The 21,700-nt window shown below is 39.8% G+C and overlaps 2 protein-coding genes across 2 annotated transcripts; one reads left to right on the forward strand and one right to left on the reverse strand.

The window, feature by feature from the left end:
• The first annotated feature begins 6,022 nt into the window (after positions 1-6,022).
• Positions 6,023-15,516, forward strand: LOC114312625 (putative RNA helicase SDE3). Its single transcript, XM_028258883.2, has 5 exons — positions 6,023-6,331; positions 7,123-7,950; positions 8,077-8,247; positions 13,144-14,598; positions 15,027-15,516. Exons 2-5 carry the CDS (start codon positions 7,159-7,161, stop codon positions 15,264-15,266), a joined length of 2,658 nt encoding a protein of 885 aa, XP_028114684.2. The 5' UTR covers positions 6,023-6,331; positions 7,123-7,158; the 3' UTR covers positions 15,267-15,516.
• A 143-nt stretch (positions 15,517-15,659) lies between these two features.
• LOC114312632 (Bifunctional inhibitor/lipid-transfer protein/seed storage 2S albumin superfamily protein) lies at positions 15,660-17,636 on the reverse strand. The gene is made up of 3 exons (XM_028258894.2): positions 17,094-17,636; positions 16,683-16,718; positions 15,660-15,925 (listed from the first exon to the last, which is right to left on the reverse strand). Exons 1-3 carry the CDS (start codon positions 17,473-17,475, stop codon positions 15,726-15,728), a joined length of 618 nt encoding a protein of 205 aa, XP_028114695.1. The 5' UTR covers positions 17,476-17,636; the 3' UTR covers positions 15,660-15,725.
• Positions 17,637-21,700: the final 4,064 nt, after the last annotated feature.

The following is a 21,700-nucleotide window of genomic DNA, read 5'->3' on the forward strand; positions in this document are numbered from 1 at the left end:
GCGCAAAACAAGGTCCCCCACGGCAAACTCCCTAGGTCGGACTTTGCGGTTGTAATGTGTTCTCATTTTCTGTTGGTATGAGGCCCGTCTGACAGCAGTGGTTTCTCGGAGCTCTTCGATTAGGTCTTGGTCTGCCCGACGCAGCTCCTCAGTTAGTTCTGGATTCGGATGTAGAATTCTTGGGATAGGCAGACCAATTTCCACTATGATGACCGCCTCAGTGCCGTATGTTAAGCGAAAGGGGGTCTCCCTAGTGGGGGTTCGAGCGGTAGTGCGGTAGGCCCAGAGTACATTCGGTAATTCCTTAGCCCAGAGTCCCTTAGCAGCTTCCAGCTTAGTTTTGATGATCTTGAGAAGAGAACGGTTGGTAACCTCAACTTGGCCATTGGCTTGGGAATGACCTGGGGAAGAGAAACATGGTTGAATTTGAAGTTCTGCACAGAATTTCCTGAACTTGGCATTGTCGAATTGTTTGCTGTTGTCGGAGACGATGGCTTGAGGGATGCCAAATCTGTATACGATCGACTGCCAGATGAATCTGGTTGTGTTCCGCTCGGTAATTGTGGCAAGGGGGTCTGCCTCCACCAATTTAGTGAAGTAATCAATGGCGACAATGACGAATTTGGTTTGGCCTCGGCCAGTGGGCAATGGGCCAACTAGGTCGATCCCCCATTTGGCGAATAGGTAGGGACTGCAAAGTGTGATCAATTCTGTAGGAGGAGCATGGGGGATGTTGGCAAAACGCTGGCACTTATCACATTTGAGCACGAAGTCTGTCGTATCTTAATTGAGAGTAGGCCAGAAATAACCAGTGCGAAGTATTTTGTGGGCTAGGGCCCGGGCGCCCGAATGATTACCACAGATACCCTCATGGACTTCCCTCATCACGTAGGTTGCTTGAGCAGGATTGAGGTATCGCAGGTATGGGCGTGAAAAACCGTATTTGTACAAGAGGCCGCTGACAAGAATGTAGTTGGACGACTGGGCCCTGACTTTGGCGGCCTGCTGTTTGTCGGCTGGGAGTTCCCCCGTTGTCAGAAATAGAAAGATGTTGGTCGCCCATGGAATAGGTTCATTTTGGAGGAAGCAAACTTACTACTGAGTTGGGGAAATGGCAGGGTGGGCCAAGTACTCGAGGCGAACACCGTGGTTGAGGTCTGACTGGTCTGCCGAAGCTAACTGAGCCATTTCATCTGCTGTGGATTTTTCCATCCGAGGGATACGCTTGATGTGGAAATTATTGAAGAGGCGAGCGAGAGGGAGTGCGATATCCCTATAAGCTCGCATTGTGTCTTCTTTGGCATCGAATTCCCCCGTGATTTGTCCGACAATGAGCTGGGAATCGCTGAACACTTGGATGTGGCTGACACCAATGTCTTTGGCGAGGCAAAGACCTGCGATCAATGCTTCATATTCAGCTTCATTATTACTTGCGTTGAACAAGAAGCGGAGAGTATATTTGAAATAACCACCCTCAGGAGCGGTGAGGATGAGACCAGCCCTTTGCCTTCTTTGCGAGATGATCCATCGACGTTGAGGGTCCAAGAATGGGGGTCTTTTGGCTCGGTAAAGGGTGGTGGGGACGGAGGAGCTATGGTTGGAGTGGGATTAGTGAATTCCAGGATGAAATCGGCAACAGCCTGCCCTTTAATCGCCGTTCGAGGCCGGTAGGAGATGTCAAATTGGCTGAGCTCGACCGACCATTGTATAAGTCTGTCGGAAAGCTCTGGTTGTTGCATTATCTTCTTCAATGGTTGGTCAGTGAGGTCCACTATGGAATCGGCTTGGAAGTAAGGACGGAGTCGTCTAGAGGCGGTGACCAAAGCCAATGACATTTTTTCTAACAATGGATAATTTTGTTCCACGCCTCTGAGAGCCCGACTGATGTAGTAGACCGGTCGTTGGACAGAGCTGTCCTCCCTGATGAGTGCTGCACTGACTGCGGTGTTTGACACGGCTAAATAGATGAAGAGGGGTTCGCCCGTGATTGCTTGAGAAAGTAAGGAGGGTTGGCCATGCACTGTTTCAACTGCTGAAAGGCCTCTTCGGATTCTGCTGTCCACTCAAAAATTTGCCGAAGAACTTTGAAGAAGGGGAGGCACTTGTCCGTTGCGTGGGAAATGAAGCGGTTGAGGGCGGCAACTCTGCCAGTAAGCCTCTGAACCTCCTTAACCGTTCTGGGTGACTGCATTTCAATTAAGGTCTTGATCTTTTCAGGGTTAGCTTCGATGCCCCGCTGACTGACCATGAAACCCAAGAACTTTCCAGATCCTACGCCGAATGGGCATTTCTCCGGATTGAGCTTCATTTGATGCTTTCATAGGGTGGTGAAGGTCTCTCGCAGGTCGGCTAGATGATTAGTGGAGAGCTTGCTCTTGACTAGCATGTCGTCGACATATACTTCCACGTTCCGGCCTATCTAGTGACGAAAGACGACATTGACCAACCGTTGGTAAGTGGCTCCTGCATTTTTCAACCCAAATGGCATCACATGGTAATGGTAGGTTCCCCAGTCGGTGATGAAAGAGGTGTGTTCCTGGTTAGACAGGTGCATCAGAATTTGGTTGTATCTAGAGAAGGCATCCATGAAACTGAGCATTTGATGGTCGGCCGTGGCGTCAACCGGCAGATCTATGCGAGGAAGGGTATAGCTGTCTTTGGGGCAAACTCAGTTGAGGTCGGAGTAGTCGATACAGAGTCGCCATTTACCATTATTTTTACGAACCAGAACCACATTCGACAGTCATCTGGGGTAGTCCACATTTGTGATAAACGGTGTCTCAAGGAGCTTATCTACTTCAAAAGCAATAAGGTTATTACGCTCTGGGTGAAAGATGCACTGCTTCTGGCAGATGGGCCGGAAATGGGGCTCAATGCTGAGACGGTGGGTGATGAAGGAGGGGTCAATACTTGGCATATCGGAGTGGGTCCAGGCAAATACTTCGTTGTGCTCAATCAGGAAGGCGGTGAGGTCAGCCTTGGCCTGGGAGGATAGTTGGCTGCCGATCTTGGCAGTTTTTGCCGGGTTGGTGGGATCGATGAGGACCTCGACGAGCTCTTCCACTGGTTCCCCTCTGACCAGCTCGTTCTCGTCTCTGACGTCTAGTCTTTCAATGATCATAGCCTCCTTAAGCTTGACTTCTTTAAGTGAGGTGACATAACACTCTCTAGCCACGGTCTGCTCTCCCCTCACTGTGCCGACTCCAAGATCGGTGGGGAACTTGATGACAAGATGGAAAGTGGATGTGATAGCTTGGAAGGCATTTAGGGCGGTGCAGCCAAGGATGATATTGTAAGCAGAGGGGCAGTCGACAACAAGGAAGGTGAGTAACTTTGTGGTCTGCTGCGGGTATTCGCCGATTGTGATAGGAAGATCGATGGAGTCGATGGAGGTCACCCGGTCTCCAGTGAAACCGACCAACGGGGTTTGGAGAGGAGACAGGCTTTCCTCCCCGATCTTGAGCTGGCGGAAAGCATTTAGGAAGATGATGTCTGAAGAATTGCCATTGTTGACGAGGACTCATCTAACTTTGTAATTGGAGAAGAGGGCAGAAATGACGAGGGGGTCGTCATGGGGGTAATAGATGCCTGTGTAGTCGGCTTCTGTAAAGGTGATAGGCTCCATCCATTGCTTGGGCTGTTTGGGAGGGCGGTCTAATGTGGCAACTTCTTTGTCTGAGCCCTGTCTTATTTTTCTGAGTTCTGCCCGTTGAGCCGAGCGGGATGGGCCTCCACAAGCAAGCCCGCCGGCTATGACTCTGAGTTCTCCGACAGGAGGGGCGGGGTTACCTTATGCTCGGGGTTGCTGTGGAGGGCGATCATGGCCAGGGTTAGGTTGTGCTGGTTGCTAGGGAGGAGTGCACAACGGTTGTTTCTGATGGGTTCAGTTCTTTGCCTTTGCTGAGGGCGGGTTTTCGTGAACCGACTTAGACGTCCTTGACGTATCAAGCCCTCGACCTGATCTTTGAGGTTAACACACTCCTCGGTATTATGACCGTGGTCCTGGTGAAAACGGCAATATTTGGACTGGTCTCGCTGATTGGAAGGAGACCGTGATGGTTGGGGTCATTTCAGGGGGCAGTCTCGTTGGATCTGAGTGAGGACTTGTTCCATGGGGGAATTATGCATTTGTAACGTTCGAACTGGCCGGGCGGTCGGGCTATTGCTGACCGGTCGGCTCGGGGGGGTCGGTCGGTATACTGAGGCGTTTGGTTATTGTATTGGGTGTTTCTGGTTTCTGAGTCCTTTCTCTTCTCTCTTGGGGTCGGGTTTTTGGCTGTAGGGTCTTGACGAGCGGCTAGGGAATCTTCTGCGTTCATGTATTTTTGGGCTTTGGAAAGAAGGGTTGCCATGGAGGTCGGGGGGTTTTTTGAGAGGGAGAAAAGGAAATCAGATGATCGTAGGCCGGCCATGAATGCCGTGAGGATGACCTTGTCATCGTTTTCTGCCACCTGCAGGGCTTCGGTGTTGAAGCGGGTGACAAAGCTGCACAGCGACTCCCCCTCAGTTTGACGGATGTTGAGGAGCTGGGTTGCCGGACGCCGCTGGCGCTGGGCTCTAATGAAATGGCTGAGAAAGGAGTCATTGAGGTGCTGAAAAGTGGAGACAGAGTCTGCTGGCAGTTGACTAAACCAGAGTTGAGCCGACCCCTTGAGTATCACGGGGAAAGCCCGACACATGATTTCATCGGAGAATGAATGGAGGATCATGAGGGTTCTGTAGGTCTCCAAGTGATCGACTGGGTTCGTTGTACTGTCAAAAGAGTCAATCGTGGGCATTTTGAACTTAGGAGGTAGAGGTTTGTCCCTGATGGAGACAACAAATGGGGAGTTGGCTGTGGTAGATGGTTTATGCTGTATGTTCTACATGGCCCCTTGGAGTTGGAGCTTCATGGCTCGGAGTTCTGCGTCCTAGAGAGGAATGTTGTCACCACCGGAAGGCAGCGGGGGCTAGACGCTGCTGGCCTCTCCTTCGGGGGTTGGTGCCGGGATCGATGGATGTGGGCCTCGGGGTGGCAGGTTTATACTTGGGAAAGGGGGTTGCAAGCCTTCCAAGTTGGGTGGATTAAGCTGTTGGATAGTATGGCTCGGGGCTCATTCTTGGTTGGATGAGATATCTGGAGGTGGTAGAAGAGGCATATGAAGGTTTCTTTGGAGTAGAGCATTAGTCAGGGTTTGGTTTTGCTCGGCTAGGCGGTTAATGCTGTTGGTGAGCTCGGTGAAATACTGTGGTGGGTTATTTGGATTGGGATGGTTGGCTTGATGATCGGCAACATTGGGGTGAGAAGCCATGAATCTAGTTGTGACCATCCACCTTCACTGGTGGTAGAAGGGTGTTATAGGGAGAGGGTTTCTGGCAACAATGAGCACAACTGGCGCGCGGAACAAAAACTTTCCCACAGACGGCGCCAACTGATGATACTACGGATTCCAGACAGAATGGGTCGGACTGATCCACGCTTCCCAAACCGGTGTCCGAGTGATCCAGCCCATAGAGGAACCTGCACAAGAGTTCAACGGGGAACGGGGAGTCCCCCAGCGAACCCTCCGACGAGCAAGTTAGAGAGAAAGAGGTGGAATGTAGAGATAGATTAGGGTTAGAAAGCTTAACCTTCTTCTTGTCTTCGACGTCTGCTTATATCCTCTGGTAATCATTTCGTTGTTCCTTCTGACCTGTCACTTTGGCCGAAAGTCTATGCTCTACCTCACCTTGTTCATGGTGAAGGCGTTCTGTCCCGACAGAGAGGGGTTATCGCAATAAATGCTGTAAGGAGTTTCATTAATGGCAATGTGCAGTGGCAATAACTTTGCAGATCTTTGTCTGTTTATGTGGCTTGCCATTCTCTTGCCATGTGTCTTGATGTCATTGGTTCTTATTGTTACGTGAGGCTTCAGCAATACTGGACTTTAGTATTTGAGTTATGTATTGGGGCGTAAATGGTGGGTTATAATCCTTAATTATAGATCAAAAAAATTTACGAAACAAAATAAATTAACCGAATAATGATCCAAGGTTTTAACTAGAAGGGTTTTGACTAGTTCCGTCTTCTTCTCTAAAGCCTTCACAATGTACATACATTTATTTGTATGTATGTATATATGTATATAAGAGTTTTGAAATGTATTACGTTACAGGGATCTCAATGGAATCTACTTTGGCATTACATATAAGACCAGCTGTTATGTTGTCATCATCTCTTTGTTCATCTTCTTTTTTTAGTTTACACAGACACTGGCTGTGATTGGCTGGGTTTCTCTTGCTTTTATGTCCATCTGCATAGTGCCCTCTTCACTCTCTTCCTAGAAATTCAAGCATTCGAGCTCCGATCGAGGTGGGTTTCTCTCAATCTGTACATTTGGGTGTGTGTGTGGGTGTGTTCTTAGAGAGGTTTTGTGGGTTTTTTTTGTTTATGAATCTGATGATCTTTTTGTTTCTTTGAACTATGGTTTGTTTTTGATTTGTTTCGGATTGTGGGTTTACTGTAAAAACCAGTGTTGATGTTGATCTTGATCTTATACTTGCCCTTTTGGCTTTTGTTTGTGTGTCTCTGTGTGTGTCCTGCCAACAAAATTCAAGGGAGGTTTCAGTAATAAATTGGGTTCGTTGCATTATCTACTATGTAACATCGATGCTTTGTGTTATTTCTTAGGGTATTGTTAACGAGTGCCCGGCATTGATTAACAAAGCGGTCGTACATTCTTTATGACATGTACACTTATAAATAATGTACAATTATTTCAAGCTTGTTAATAAATGCCCTTAGGGCACTCCTTAATTAAATCCCATTTCTTATGAATTATGATAACATGGTCAGTTACAAATTTTCGATTAGAACTCATATATACACATATATATTGATTATTGTGCTTATGGATTACATATACAGTCAAACAATTGTTTTGTGATTGGTTTGTTATGTTTGTTAGTAGCGTTCTTATATTGGTTGATCCTATTGTTAGTAATGTCATTTTGATGACAATGTAGTTGTTCCATTGGGTATTGGGTTGTGGATTGGGTTTCTTGTAGTTGCATACTTTGTAGCAGCAATGTGCAATGCATATGATTTGTCTTGCATATGACAGAATGGGGATTTACTCTTTATGTGTTAATTGAAACTCGCAGATTGTGTTGTGCATTTGATAAAAACAATTTGGTGATATGAGTACGATTTGCGGGAATTGGGATGAGTTCTCTTCGATCCCAGACAGAGGAGAAATTGGGTTCATTGATTACGATGATGATAAATCAGTGTGTAGTTACAACCCAGATGAAGAGGGTCCAATAGTAGTATCTGTTCCATTCCCTGTTGTAAATGGAAAACCTCAATCTATATCGGTTGGAGAAACCGCTAGTGATCTGATCACCATTAGGAACACCACCATGGAACCGGTTGAACTCTGGAAGGTTGATATCTATGACTCAAATCCAAAGGACTCATTCACCATTTCTCTGATGGAACCTCCATCACCAACTTCAGACATGGAGTACATCCGAGAATTCCTAGAGTACTTTTGCTTGGATGACAGAGTGTTACAGCCTGGTCAAACTTTAACTGTTTGGCTATCTTGCAAACCTAAGGGAGTTGGCTTGCACACAACGGCAGTGCATTTTGATGTAGGGGACGACAGAATTGAACGGGTGGTCCTTCTTTTGGCAGAAGATAAAATCTCCAAGTCTTTGGCTTCAAACAAGCCATACCGTAGAGATAGGAAAAAGAAACCGTTGGTTGTAGATGCATACGCTGTGGATGCATATGTTCCGGGTGCACGTCCTGCAAAGGCTTCAACCCGAGGGCCCAGATTTTGCTTGCCTTCATATCCGATCCCAAAGGATATCCGAAAATTGGTCGAGAATAAAGATATCCCTACTGGTATCACAGAAGGTTTGAAAAAAGAAAATTATTGCAATTACTTCACTACTCTGTTGAACATGGAAGAAATCAAAATGGAGGTAACTTTTTGTTTTTTCAAGGAAAGAATAAAATTAAGGATATGTGTTGTTGTTGTTGTTTTTTTTTTTTTGTTGGGGGGGGGGGGGGGGGGGGGTTGCACTAATACGGGTGTTTTGTTGAATCAGGAAGACATGAGGGGTTATGACATGGAGTGCATCGTTTTTGGGAAGAAGGGACCATTTTTGACCCTTGAGGTCCCAGGACTAGCTGAGAAACGGCCTTCACTTGTGTGTGGAGATTTTATATATGCTAAGCTTGCCTCTGAAGATGCAAATGACAGAACTCGTCCCTATCAGGTCCATTCCTATTTGTGCAGGACTTCTTTTTATTATTATTATTTTTTGTGTGTGTTGGGATCAGATGATACAATCTGAATCAGGAACCATCATTTTCAAAGCATGTTACTATAGTGTTTCTAAAAATATGACCTATTTTGTATCGAACTTAAATTGATATTATTGTATGTATGGCAATACATATATCTAGTATGTTGTACTTATGGCCCTTCCAAGGAAATATGTAGCTAAGTTTGGTTGCTAGGTGATTCTAGCACAATTACATGTTATACTTTTTTTACCTTTTACTACGCTAGATTCCTTGGTTTTACAAAAGAAAACCATTTCTGAAAAGTTCAATTTTCAGCTTAAGATCTTCATGTGGTTGCGTAGTTGTCTGTATCTTGCAGTATGTGATACAAAGGTAAATCAATGTGTATTGTCAACATGTATCCTCAACTAAATGCAAAGTAGGTGTAATCTCTGTTAAAATATATCATCACCTACCACCTCCACTCAACTCACCTACCACACACACTCACCTACTTCCCAATCCTCTCCTATATAATGAGTACCTCACCATCTGTAATTTACACATCAATACATCAATAATAATACATCAGTTATTTTACATGGTATCAGAGCCATAAGATTTAGGCCTATACCCTTTTTTTCCGGCGGGCAGCCGGCCGGCAACCTTGCCTTCGCTGCCCGCTGGAGTTTTTTTTTTTTTTCAACACATACCAGAAAATCTTCTTTCTTTGTTTCCTCACGACTGAATCGAATCCGCTTCAGATCATTCCCACCCTGCGGTAGAGAAACAACAGTGATACGAACACCAGGCTCCACCTGCGCAACCCATTCCTTAGGTTCATCTTCCTCCATGAACACTACCGACTTGGTTCGGCCACTACCAGAAGCCGGCGTGGCTTCGCCGCTCGCAAGCCCCTTCAGCCTCGTCTCCATTTCCTTCCCCCACAGCCTCGGCGTCGGGCTAGAGCTCCCAGTTCTTCGGTAAGAGCGCTGAATCCTCTCCGACACCGACGCCGCCTCCGCATCAGCACCGTTCCTTTTCTGGTTGTGATTCGACGAACCCGAACACGGTTTGCAGTGCTTATAGGCACCCGGAGCTTTCACCGCACTGTGCTGACAACGAACCCATTGCTGATCAATGTTTCTCTCTCTACCTTCTCTCCCTGTTTCACTCCTTGATGGTTTAACCTTTTATTTTTTTATTACTATTATTATATTACCCCAACATCATCCATGCCCTCCTGTCCCCCACTCCCCTTTCTTTTCCTTTTTTTTTATCTTTGTTTTCCTCCATCTTTTACCAAGCCACCGCAAGTTTGCCCCCATCATCCTTTTCTTTTATTTTATTCCCCCATTCCTACCTTTTTTTTATTATTCTTCTTTTTATTCTTCTTCTTATTCTTTGCACCCAAAACACTCAAGCACACCTCACTTTCTCTTCTTATTCTTATTATTCTTCTACAAAACCAACACCGACAGTACACTTTCTCTTTTTATTTTATTATTTACTATTTCAATCCACTACTTTTTTGTCTATTTTTTTTATTTTTATTTTTTTTATATCCCATTTATTCGCTCTCCGATTCCCACGCCTTCTGATATTTCCACTCTTTCTTTTATTTCCTTTTCCACCAAACAAAACAAAAAAAACAACACAGAGGAAGAAGACGACCTTATTTTATTCATGTCGGGGCTCACCCCGATCACCATTTTACACCACAAAAAAAAAAAAAAAAAAAAAAAAAAAAAAAAAAACAACATTCAACAACACACATCCACAGGCGGGATTTTTCTACTCTGCCGCCGGTCTCTTCTTCTTGCCTCCATCCTGGGCGGCCCTTGCCGGTGTCGCCTCCGTGTTTCCCACTCCACTGGGCATGATCACTCCCCCATACTCCTCCACTGCAGCATATGGAGGACCTCCAAATCGGAACATCACGGTGGCCTTCCGCTTCAGCTCCTTGTTTTCTGCCCTTAGCACGCTTATCTCTGCTCGCGCATCCTTATACATGCGTTGGAGCAGAGCCAGCTGGGAGTTTAAATGCTGCACCTCATTTGTCCTACTCTGCAGCCGGTTCGACAAGTTTGTGACCGCCGTCATGCTTTCCACACATGCCTTCAGAGTATACTGATTGGCCTCCACATCCGACTGCTCTGCCATTCTTTGCTCCACCGACCGCATCGGAAAGTTCAACGGAGCAAACTCCGGGGCGCTTGGTTGGGTTTCCAGTGCCACTGCACCAGTTCTCTCTCTCGTTGACTCGTTGAGGTCGGGAAAGAGGGTGAGCAGCCCGCGGGAAGACGATGAAGCCATTTTCTGGGCAAGTGTTACAGAGTCTTTCTCTCAGAAACGGAAGAGTTTTTTCAAAGGATTTTCGAAGTTTTTTTGTCTCAGCCTTTTGCCTCAGCCTCCGTCTTGATTAAATAGCCGAGGCAGCCACGCGTATCGCGCGCCTCTTGCCACCAGCCGACAAACGGGCACGCAAGCCAAGGCGCCCACGTGCCTCGCCATCATGTCCGGTACACCTTTTGATAAAATGGGCACGCCTTTTAATGGCACGCCTTTTGACAGATTGGGCACACCTTTTGAGGGTGCAGCTTTTTCCAACGGTCCGACATGACCCTATAAACTGTCCCGACATTTGATTCCGGTTAGCATTTTCAACGGTCCGACATGACCCTATAAACTGTCCCGACATTTGATTCTGGTTAGCTTTTTCAACGGTCCGACATGACCCCATAAACTGTCCCGACATTTGATTCCGGTTAGCATCTCCAACGGTCCGACATGACCCTATAAACTGTCCCGACATTTGATTCCGGTTAGCTTTTTCAACGGTCCGACATGACCCCATAAACTGTCCCGACATTGATTCCGGTTAGCATCTCCATCAGTCCGGTGTGACCTCGTCAACTGTCCAGACTTTATCTGCTACAACGGTCTGCCACAACCATACAGTGTCCTCTACAACGTTATGACACCACCATACAGTGTCCTCTACACCGTTATGACACCGCCATCCAGTGTCCTCTACACCGTTATGACACCATCATACACTGTCCTCTACCACGTTATGACACCCCCATACAGTGTCCTCTACCACGTTATGACACCACCATACAGTGTCTTCACCACCGGTCTGACACGACCATACAGTGTCTTCTATCTTTTTTTTTTTTTTTTTTTTATTATTTTTATGTATTTTCTTGTTTTGCTCCTCTCTCCAAACTCAAGTTGGTTAGTTTCTATCCTCCTTGAGTTTGCGGGGGGCTGTTAAAATATATCATCACCTACCACCTCCACTCAACTCACCTACCACACACACTCACCTACTTCCCAATCATCTCCTATATAATGAGTACCTCACCATCTGTAATTTACACATCAATACATCAATAATAATACATCAGTTATTTTACAATCTCATGCCATTCACAAGACCTACAATATATCTCACTTTGAACATTTTCAACAAAAGCTATTTTAAACATATGGTAGCGAGTCTAGTGACGATGATTATAACATCATTTAAAGGTACATTGAAGTGTAAAGGTAACATGCACTTTTGCTTCTCCTTTCCTTTTTGCCCTTTCCTGCATCGTATACAAATCACCTGCTAGCTATAGTATGTAGAATCTGATGCCATTTTTATGTATCCCCCGTGTTGGACTTTCTTTGTACACCTTTCTCAAAAATTTTGAAGCTACACAGAATATTATTTTAGGGTACATTGTGAGAACTTCAAATATGTAACTCAGGAAAGCAAAAATCTAACATTATCTTACTGGAAAGTAAATACTATATAACTATATACAGAATTTAGGCTTTTATATTCTCTCTTTTAAGTGAATCATTGGAATGCACAAATTTTATTCTAACATGTAGTTTTGTTTGCACTTGATCGATCAATGTAATGAAACATGGATATTGGCAGAAATTGGCTTAAACTTTAGCATGGGCTAACGAATGTACAACTTGGGCCAATTTGATCCGATGGAATTTCCATTACTAATCCTTTTTGCATCTTGGTGTTCCTAACCATTTGCTCTTTTTTGCTCAATCCTCTGTTATGGTAAGACGTAGTAAAAATATCATAGAGTTGATCTTTTACACCTGCTTCAAGCCATGATGATAAATCAATGGGGTATATAGTCTACATGGTTTATGTTTACTTTTTTGCTTTAGTCTTCTACATAGGAATGATAGTCATACTTCAGGAAATATATTAATTAATGCCCTAATTGTTTTTGTAGGATCTTGGTAACGAGTGCCCTAAGGGTATTTGTACCAAAACTTAAAATGATTATACATTCTTTATGGCACATACTCAATGTACCACTATTTTAAGCTTATTAACAAAGGCCCTTGGGCACTCGTTTAACAAAACCCTTTTTGATTTTAGATCTCAAGAATGAATATTTGACTCTGAATTTGTCATCTTTGTTGAGTGTTACATTTTTTATGGGACTTATGGCTTGGTTTGGTTTGGTTTGTGAATATTACATTTTTGATTCATTGTTTCCACCCTTTTCGAATTTTTTCTCTAGTTATAATTTATATTGTCATGTCACCCATGATATGAATATAGTACATACAACAGAACTATAGAATTGGATACATGAACTAACGTATGATTTGGAAACTATATACAATAGAAGGTTTCCTGATTTCCATATCTGTTACTAGGCAGGCAAATAAAGGGCCTTAAATTGAGTAGTCCACTAATGACAAAGCACCTTCGCATGGGTAAAAATGTATTAAATAAAATGGTAGATCTATAATTCTTTTCCTTCTTTTACCCATTTGTATTGTGTATATATTTTTGTACTAGTTTAGAATTTGAAGTATATTGAAAGATTACTCTTTGTATGTGTCTTGCACAGGGTTATATCTACCGTGTTGAGGCTGAAGAAGTACATTTGAAGTTTGATGAAGAATTTCACTTTCATCACAAAGCTGGGAAACCCTATAATGTACAGTTCACCTATAATCGAATAAACATGAGAAGATTATATCAGGCCGTTGAAGCTTCTAAAGGTTTAGAAACAGAGTTTCTCTTCCCAAGTGAATCAACTAGAAAGAGACTGATTAGACCTCCTCGACTGCCCCCAATGTCTTCTGTTTTCAATGAGGAGCAGAACCATGCGATTAGGATGATACTTGGTTGCAAAGAAGGGCCGCCTTATGTGATCCATGGGCCTCCAGGTACAGGCAAGACCGTGACACTCGTAGGAGCAATCCTTCAGCTCTATACAGAGCGAAATGATGCCCAGGTTCTTGTCTGTGCACCTTCGAATAGTGCAGCCGATCTTATACTCGAGAAACTGCTTTGTGAGAAGGTTGTTGCGGTTGAAGAGAGAGATATTCTTAGGCTCAATGCACCTTCTCGATCTATTGAAGATATTAAGTCTGATTTTCACTGCTTTTGTTTCTTTGAAGAGTCAGCCTTCACATGTCCTCCACTCAAGAAGCTAATACGTTACAAAATTGTCATATCGACATACATGAGTGCTGCTCTTCTTTATGCAGAAGGCGTAAGGCGAGGCCACTTTTCTCACATTTTCTTGGACGAGGCGGGCCAAGCTTCGGAGCCTGATACCATGATTCCTGTATCCCAACTTTGTCGAAGGGGGACAGTGGTTGTTCTTGCTGGAGACCCAATGCAACTAGGTCCTGTAATTCACTCCAAAGATGCCGAGACTTATGGGTTGGGAAAGTCGTACTTGTCAAGGCTGTTTGAATGCGAGTTGTATGATCCTGGGAATGAAAATTACGTCACGAAGCTGGTTCGGAATTACCGATGTCACCCGGAAATTCTGTATCTTCCTTCACAATTGTTTTATAACGGAGAATTAATCGCATTCAAAGATGATTCTGATTCCTCTGTGACTTGGGTGGACCTCCTTCCTAACATGGAATTTCCTCTCCTTTTCATTGGTATCCAAGGCTATGACGAGCGGGAAGGGAATAATCCATCATGGTTTAATCGATTTGAGGCAAGCAAGGTTGTTGAGATCATCACAAAACTGACGGAAAAAAAGGGGTTGAATGGGGAAGATATTGGAGTCATAACACCTTATCGGCAACAAGTACTCAAATTGAGTAATACCCTTGAAAGTTTGGGTTGCTCTGGCATTAAGGTTGGCAGTGTCGAGCAATTTCAAGGACAAGAAAGGCAAGTAATCATTATATCTACTGTCCGATCAACGGTGAAGCACAACGAGTTTGACAGATTCCATTGCTTGGGATTTTTGAGCAATCCCAGAAGGTTCAATGTTGCCATTACCCGTGCCAGGTCTTTGCTGATTGTTATTGGGAACCCACACATCATTGGCAAGGTAATCCCGAACTTGTCAAATTAACTAAGATTAGAGACACTATTTTCTACCGCCTGCTTCTATAGTGATGATGCAGGTCCCATTACAATTGTGTGTAGGCAGTAGAAAATGGTGTGTCTAAATGTAGGACTAACTATATAGTACATTTCTTTCCCTAGTTAGAATTTTGTAACACCAAATGTTTCATTTCTCGCTCTCTCTGATCAGCATTTCATTTGTCTCTTTGCGGTCTAAAATGTTATTTGACATGGTGAACTCTTTGTAATGACACTGCAGGAACCATACAGTATTCATAATATAAGTTACCTTCATAATATGTATTTCATAATTTGTTTCTTATGGAGCTTCAAATCATTGGAAGTCTCTGACCCACTGCGACTGGGCTTTAGTCGTTTAGATTACTGATATTTAGCCGCTGCATTTGGCAGGATTTATACTGGAATATGTTCTTATGGCGTTGTGTGGATAATGGCTCCTATCAAGGTTGTCCTCTCCCTGAAAGGCAAAATTCACCTCAGGAGTGCCCCGCGGAAGAGAACAACTTGGGCTATGAAGAAGAGAACCCTCAGCCATCTGATGAAGTTGAATGCGAGGAACAGACCCATCAGGCCGAAGAGTTCAATGAACCTGTTTTTGATGAAACTGAGTGGTCGGATGGTTGGAAGTAAACTTTGTTGGTAACTTTCTTGTGGAAGCAACAGGCAACACATTTTCTTCTTCCGAGTCTTGTTATATGAAAGCAATCTGCGAATTTTTCCCACTGTGATTCTGATTTTTGTGAAACATTATAGATCAGTATTTATGTCGCAGAAGCAGAAAAACATTCATATATGCTTTGCTTTGCCCTGTTAGTGTTTGGCATACAATGATTGGTTGGTGTTATCAAAAGCTAGAAGAAAATGGTTTCTGTTTCCAAAATCATTGCTCTATGGATTGCTTTCTTGAACTGTTGACAAATTCTTATAACCACATCATGGTTAGATGAACAAATAAAGAACCTGCCAGTCTCAAAATCAGGTGAATTTTCTCAGAGAAAACACAACAGGGGAGCGAATGTCAGTGTCATTACAGTAATTTGCTTCATGAAAGGCAAAATTACAAATGAGTATGGATCTGTTTGGTGAGGATCAGTGATGGGTGTGGCAGTGAAGGTTGGTGAAGATGGGAACAAGTAAAATAACCAGTCCAAGAGAAAGCCAGTCGCTGCAGTAAATCTGTTTTGCTGCAGGTGAATATTTGGCAGACTCAAGCGGTGAGCTTGGTATTGCGGTTGACGGGTTTTGTGTTGCAGAAGCATCAACAGGAGGAGGTGGAGAATTAATAGAACCTGCAAAACAGTGGAAGAAATGTCTTGACATCTTTAGACAGATCATATTTACTCAGCTTGTGTGAGCTGTCCTGTGGTTTACATTTCCATCACTATTTGCAAATTTAGTTGCGTTATGGGGTGGGTGGCTAGTCAACATTAGCAGGTCAAGATTTTTTTAGATTTTCGGTTAAACATTAAAATTTTAATATCAAAATGAGATTTTATCTTAAAAAATAAGACTTCCAGCAATAATTTTTTTTTGAGTTTTTATTTTATTTTGAGCCTTAAACAACAAACTAAATAAATGGTTGAGTCACATCTACTAGCTATGCAATAAGCATTATCTCATTCTCATGTTAATCTTATGGTAATTTAAAGTCAGTTTCTATGATCTGCTATTAGCTCTTTATGTTGTTTGCAATCTCTAATCACATAGACATCCCTATATTATTTTTAGGGTTAATTATATTTTTATTCTTCAAAGTATGTTATTTATGTTATTTTGGTTTGTAATATTTAAATTGTTTTAAAGTGTTTCAATTGAGTCAAGTTTATTTGATTGTAGATTGAAAAAGAAAAATAATTATTTCTAATTGTTAGAATCATTTAGTCTAGACAATCTAAAAAAATAATAAAATTGACACAATTTTTTTAAAATTTAACTAAAAACCAAAAATAAATTGAACTGAAAAAACTAACTCCCAAAAATAGAAGTAAGAAAGAAAATTGTAGGAGAATCAAGAATTATGAGGAATGAAAAGATCATCACAAGTACCTGTTATGCGTTGCAGAGGAGGCAGTGGTGACGATCCTGACAACAAAAATTGGAAAAATAAATCTATCAATCACTTGAACTGTCGTTAAAAATATGCTTTCAATTGATAATAAAATCCAAAAAAAAAAAAAAAAAAAAAAAAAAATTGAAAAGCATCAGTTTGTAGACTGGAATCATAAATGGAAATTAAATTTGGATGGAAGTGTGAATTAACACTAGAAATCGAACTATATTTCAAGGCACTTAAAATATTATAACGATGAAATCGATATATACATATCACTGTGGCTTGAATTTCACTGTATTGCGAAGATCGGCGCAAATTAACCAGAAATTGAAATGAAGTAGAAATTCAGAGAAACACAAATTCAATTCATTAAGAGATCAACATTCAAGAACTGACGAACGAACCTGAACAGAGAGATTCGAGAGAGCCATTCGTATTTGATCCAGAATTTGTCAGAGGACAACGAGAAGAGAGAGAAAGAAGTCTCGTCGAGTTGAGAGGGAAGCCGAGGATCAGAGGCTGCCGCACAAAGTAGCAGAGGCAGTCGGCACCGCGGTTGTCGAAAAGCGAATTGAAGATATCGCAGCACTGAGAGGAGAGCGAGGACGAGACGTTGTTCGGCGGAGACGAGATGAAGGGAAGGCACGGCGAGAACGCAACCACCGCGCCGGAGCAATCTCTGGCGGCTTCTGGTGGCGGCGAAGTGGAGGCGAGGGCGAGCATGGAGGCGAAGAGGGGAGTGATGATGATAGCAGGAAAATGGTGGATCGGATTGTGGCAGTTCATGATGGAGAGAGAGAGAGAGAGAGAGAGAGAGAGAGGTTTTGCTGCTGAGAGAGGTCTTGACAGAGGAGACTGTGAGGCGGTTATATCTGTTATTGAGGCTGTTGTGAATACATGAAGGGAAATGGCGGGAAAGAAAATATATTGAGTTCCAGAAATGCCCTCTATGTTCTTGTTATTTTTGAATTGACTATACGTCAATGAATTAATTAAGGGGAATTATTGATCACTGGAGATGAGAAGGTTTTTTATAAAAATATGATAAATATTAATAATTTTTTTTTTTTGGGTGAAGTACCAATAAATTCAAAAGTCCTATTAAAATAAAAATTACACAAAAGAATAGTCTCTTATACTTGTGAGTTTAATATTTTAAAGATAATAGTGGATTTCTCCAAATATGAAATTACACATTTGGACAATTCGTATTATAACATTCCAATGTAATATACAAAAAAATTTCTTAGTGTACTTTTTTGAAACGTAAAACTCCAATGTAACACAAAAAAAACCCTCATTATTATACTTTTCCTAAACGTAACACTCCAATCAGTGTAATATCAAACGTAACACTCCAATATAACACATAAAAAATACTAAAAAACTCCTTAGTGTACTTTTCTTAAACGTAACACTCACAGTTTGAAATTATATATTTGTCCAAAACTTACTAAGGAATTTTTGTACCCCTTTGGAAATAGTTTGAAAAATCTCATATCTTTTTATGGAATATTACATTTGGAAAAAGTAAGCTAAAGAATTTTTTTTGTATGTTATATTGGAGTGTTGCATTTGGGAATAGTACACTAAGGCAATATTTGTTTGGGCGGATATATGCTTGAGATTGGACTAGTAGTCCAATAAAATTATTAATCCGATATTTGGTTAAAAAATTGAAGTATGGACTAATAATCCATTCGAATATGGTATCTCATATATGATGGACTATTCAATCCCACAAAGAAGGTTAAGATATAAATTGGGAGATTAAGCCAAAGTCTGGACTAACTCATCAAATGACCCAATTTACCTTGACTATATATATATATTTGAAGAGATTTAATTTTACAGAGTTTCGTCTCTACCTTCTCTGTCTTTCTAGAACTAGTGCTGATTTTCAAAGAAGAAATATCACTACAATTGCAATCTTGTGCTATTGTTGTCTTAGGAAATCATAACTAATAGATTTCATTTTTTCCCTCATTTAAATATTTAAAAAAAAATCCATAAAATATTTTTTAAATTTGTAAATATTTTTAAAAAATAATAAAATTTTTAAATATTTGAAAAAAAAATCCAAAACAATTTCAACATGCAACTGAAAACATGATATTGGCATATTCTCTACTGGAGATGATCTAAGAACAATAATATTATTATTTATAACAATTATGAATGGTAGTAATCATTAATTACAACCATAGACTTTTAATTCAACAGGTCTACAATTGGTGTTTTGTATGCATCTTCTCATAAATATATTTGCTCCGTTTTTTATATTTTCTGATATCATTATTTTTCTAAATAGCTATATTTCATAATTGAATGATTTTTGATATTTTTTTGTTCAAAAAAAAGAGTTAATTTTTTAAAAAAAAAAATTAGTGTCTTTTTGAATTTGGACAGTGAATGGTTTGGATGATTAAAATAGCGGTTCATATTTTGTAATGGTTGTTTATGTATATTAATTTTATAGTTAAATTTTTGATGTTTTCTATTAAAAAAAAAATAGTTAAATTTTGTTCAAATGAATACTTTTTTTGAATTTGGGCAATGAATGATTAAAATAACAGTACATATTTTTTAATGGTTGCTTGTGTATATATAAATTTTATAGTTGAATGATTTTTGATTTTTTCATTAAAAAAAATGGGGGTTAAATTTTGTTCAAATAAATATTTTTTTGAATTTGGGCAATGAATGGTTAGATGATTAAAATAGCAGTGTATTTTTTTTAATGGTTGCTTATGTATATATAAATTTTATAGTTGAATGATTTTTGATTTTTTCTATTAAAAAAATGGGTTAAATTTTGTTCAAATGAATCGAAATGGATGTGAAGCAACAATAGGGATATTTGCATTTTAAAAATTATAACATATGCTAGTGCAAAATTTTATAATAATTATAATAGGGGTATTATGGTCAATATATTAGATGCCCCATGTTCTGTCATGTCCTATCCTCTTATATAAACATTGGAATGGATAATATTTTGTTAATCCCTCATAATCATAACTTAATCAAACCATAGGATAGAATACACAATCTAAAGGGATTCGTAGTCATATGATTATTAGTCATAAGAATGCTAATCCAACATTCAATTCGTCCAAACAAACATGGCCTAAGGAATTTTTTTAGAGTGTTATATTGGAGTGCTACATTAGAGTGTTATAGTTTAAAATTATACATTTGCCCAAAACTTATTAAAAAGTTTTTGTACTTTTTTTGAAATGTTTAAAGAATCTCACATCGTTTTGAAATATTTAAAGAATCACATATTTCAAATCATTTTTGTACTCATTTTGAAATATTTGAAAAATCTCATATTTCAAGTCATTCCGTATATATATATATATATATATATATAAAATTCTCATATAAAACTTCATCCCAAATTTAATTTCCATAAGTTGTGTATTTTACCTTTCTAGCGCGTGCGCAGGCGCACACACACAAAAATAAAATAAAATAAAAATGAAACATAATAGAAATAAGGATATAATCGGAAATTTAATTTCTAAATAATATATTAAATCTACATTTTCAAAATCAATGAGACTATTTAGTTTATAAAAAAAAAATATATTAAAACTAAATGAATCATCATTTTTCAAGATGAGATTTATAAATAAATTTTCCATTTTTATATTTTTTTGTAAATAATTTTTCTAATCATCACTGATCAACAATTCCCCCATTAATTAAAGCAAAAATGTTTCATGCTCCCTTTTCTCCCACCCCCTTTAACCCTCTCTCTCTCATTAGTTACATATTTATTTATTTTTTCCTACTCCTCAAATCACCCGTGTGAGAATAATGGGAGTAGTAATTGGAGGGTCTCTATTATGTCCCTAATTAAAGTGTGTGAATGAGCAATCATAGAAAATCATAACCAGGAATGAGCAATCAAAGCAGTTGAACGACCGACAGGAACCAACTCTGATGGTCAAAGTTAAAATTATTTGTTTGGAAAGAATTATTTTCACATAACTTTTTAATTTTTTAGTTAATTTAACTTCACTAAATTAGTTTTGTTTAAGAAATTTTTTTTTTATTTTTGATTTTTTTGAAAGAAAAAGTGAAATGAATATGATTTGTTGTTTGGAGTGTTCTAAATAAGTGCACTTTTTGTCTTTTTAGACTAAAAAATTGAGGTTGAAAATATGAATGTTTGGGTTAACTTTTTGACTTTTTATGAAAAAATGTATAATAAAAAATTGTAAAAATTGATTTGTAGGGAAAAATTCGAACTGAGAGTTGTGCAGTCGTAATTGTTGACTTTTGGTGAATAGTGTTAACTTTTTAACTTTTTGAATAACTTTTTGATTTTTTTAACTTTTTTACAAGTTCTCAAACTTAGCCTTATCTTTGTTTCCACTGTATTTTCTCCAAACACATTTGGCGAGCTTCTAATCTTAGGGGTGGTTTGGCATCCCCTAAATAATTCATCTTTTTATCTTTTTATCTTTTTTTCATCACATCACTTCTCCACTTTTCTGCACATCTTTTCATAAAAAAATAAAAAATGCACTTATTTAGATCATCCCAAGCAACCCTTTAATCATAATTTTGAAGAAGGGGAGTGTTGTTTGGTTACATGAATGGATGTGGCAATGGTTCCAAATTAGGGTTTTGTGGGGGTATTTGGATTCATAGGAATAAAGCCACATAACTTTTTTAAAAAATTTACTTCTTCGTTTTTCATATTTTTTTTTTTATTTTCACTAAATTTTTTAAATATTTTAAGTAATTTTTTTTTTTAATTTTTAAACACATATAACATAAAAACACTGTATAATATTTATGAATTTTTAAAAAAAAATTCATTAAATACCAAAAATATAAATAAAAAAATCAAAAATTCAATATATTTTTATGAATTTATTAATTTTTTAAAATATTTTTTTTACAAATATTTTACTATTTAAATACATTTAAGTAAGGTGTATGTAAAAAAGTAAAAAAATTGCTTAAAATTATAAAAAAATATTCACTAAAAACA

Source organism: Camellia sinensis, chromosome 6 (assembly GCF_055761805.1).
Source record: "Camellia sinensis isolate YWXY chromosome 6, ASM5576180v1, whole genome shotgun sequence".
NCBI classification, from domain to species: Eukaryota; Viridiplantae; Streptophyta; class Magnoliopsida; order Ericales; family Theaceae; genus Camellia; species Camellia sinensis.

What these genes read in the sequence shown, in the direction of transcription:
- LOC114312625 (XM_028258883.2), top strand. Translation starts at nt 7,159, where the DNA reads ATGAGTACGATTTGCGGGAATTGGGATGAGTTCTCTTCGATCCCAGAC. An exon ending in TGGAAGAAATCAAAATGGAG is followed by an intron (nt 7,951 to 8,076) that starts GTAACTTTTTGT and finishes TTGTTGAATCAG; the next exon opens with GAAGACATGAGGGGTTATGA. An exon ending in ACCCACACATCATTGGCAAG is followed by an intron (nt 14,599 to 15,026) that starts GTAATCCCGAAC and finishes TGCATTTGGCAG; the next exon opens with GATTTATACTGGAATATGTT.
- LOC114312632 (XM_028258894.2), bottom strand. Translation starts at nt 17,475, where the DNA reads ATGAACTGCCACAATCCGATCCACCATTTTCCTGCTATCATCATCACT. An exon ending in TCTCGAATCTCTCTGTTCAG is followed by an intron (nt 16,719 to 17,093) that starts GTTCGTTCGTCA and finishes TTTTGTTGTCAG; the next exon opens with GATCGTCACCACTGCCTCCT. An exon ending in TCCTCTGCAACGCATAACAG is followed by an intron (nt 15,926 to 16,682) that starts GTACTTGTGATG and finishes ACTGTTTTGCAG; the next exon opens with GTTCTATTAATTCTCCACCT.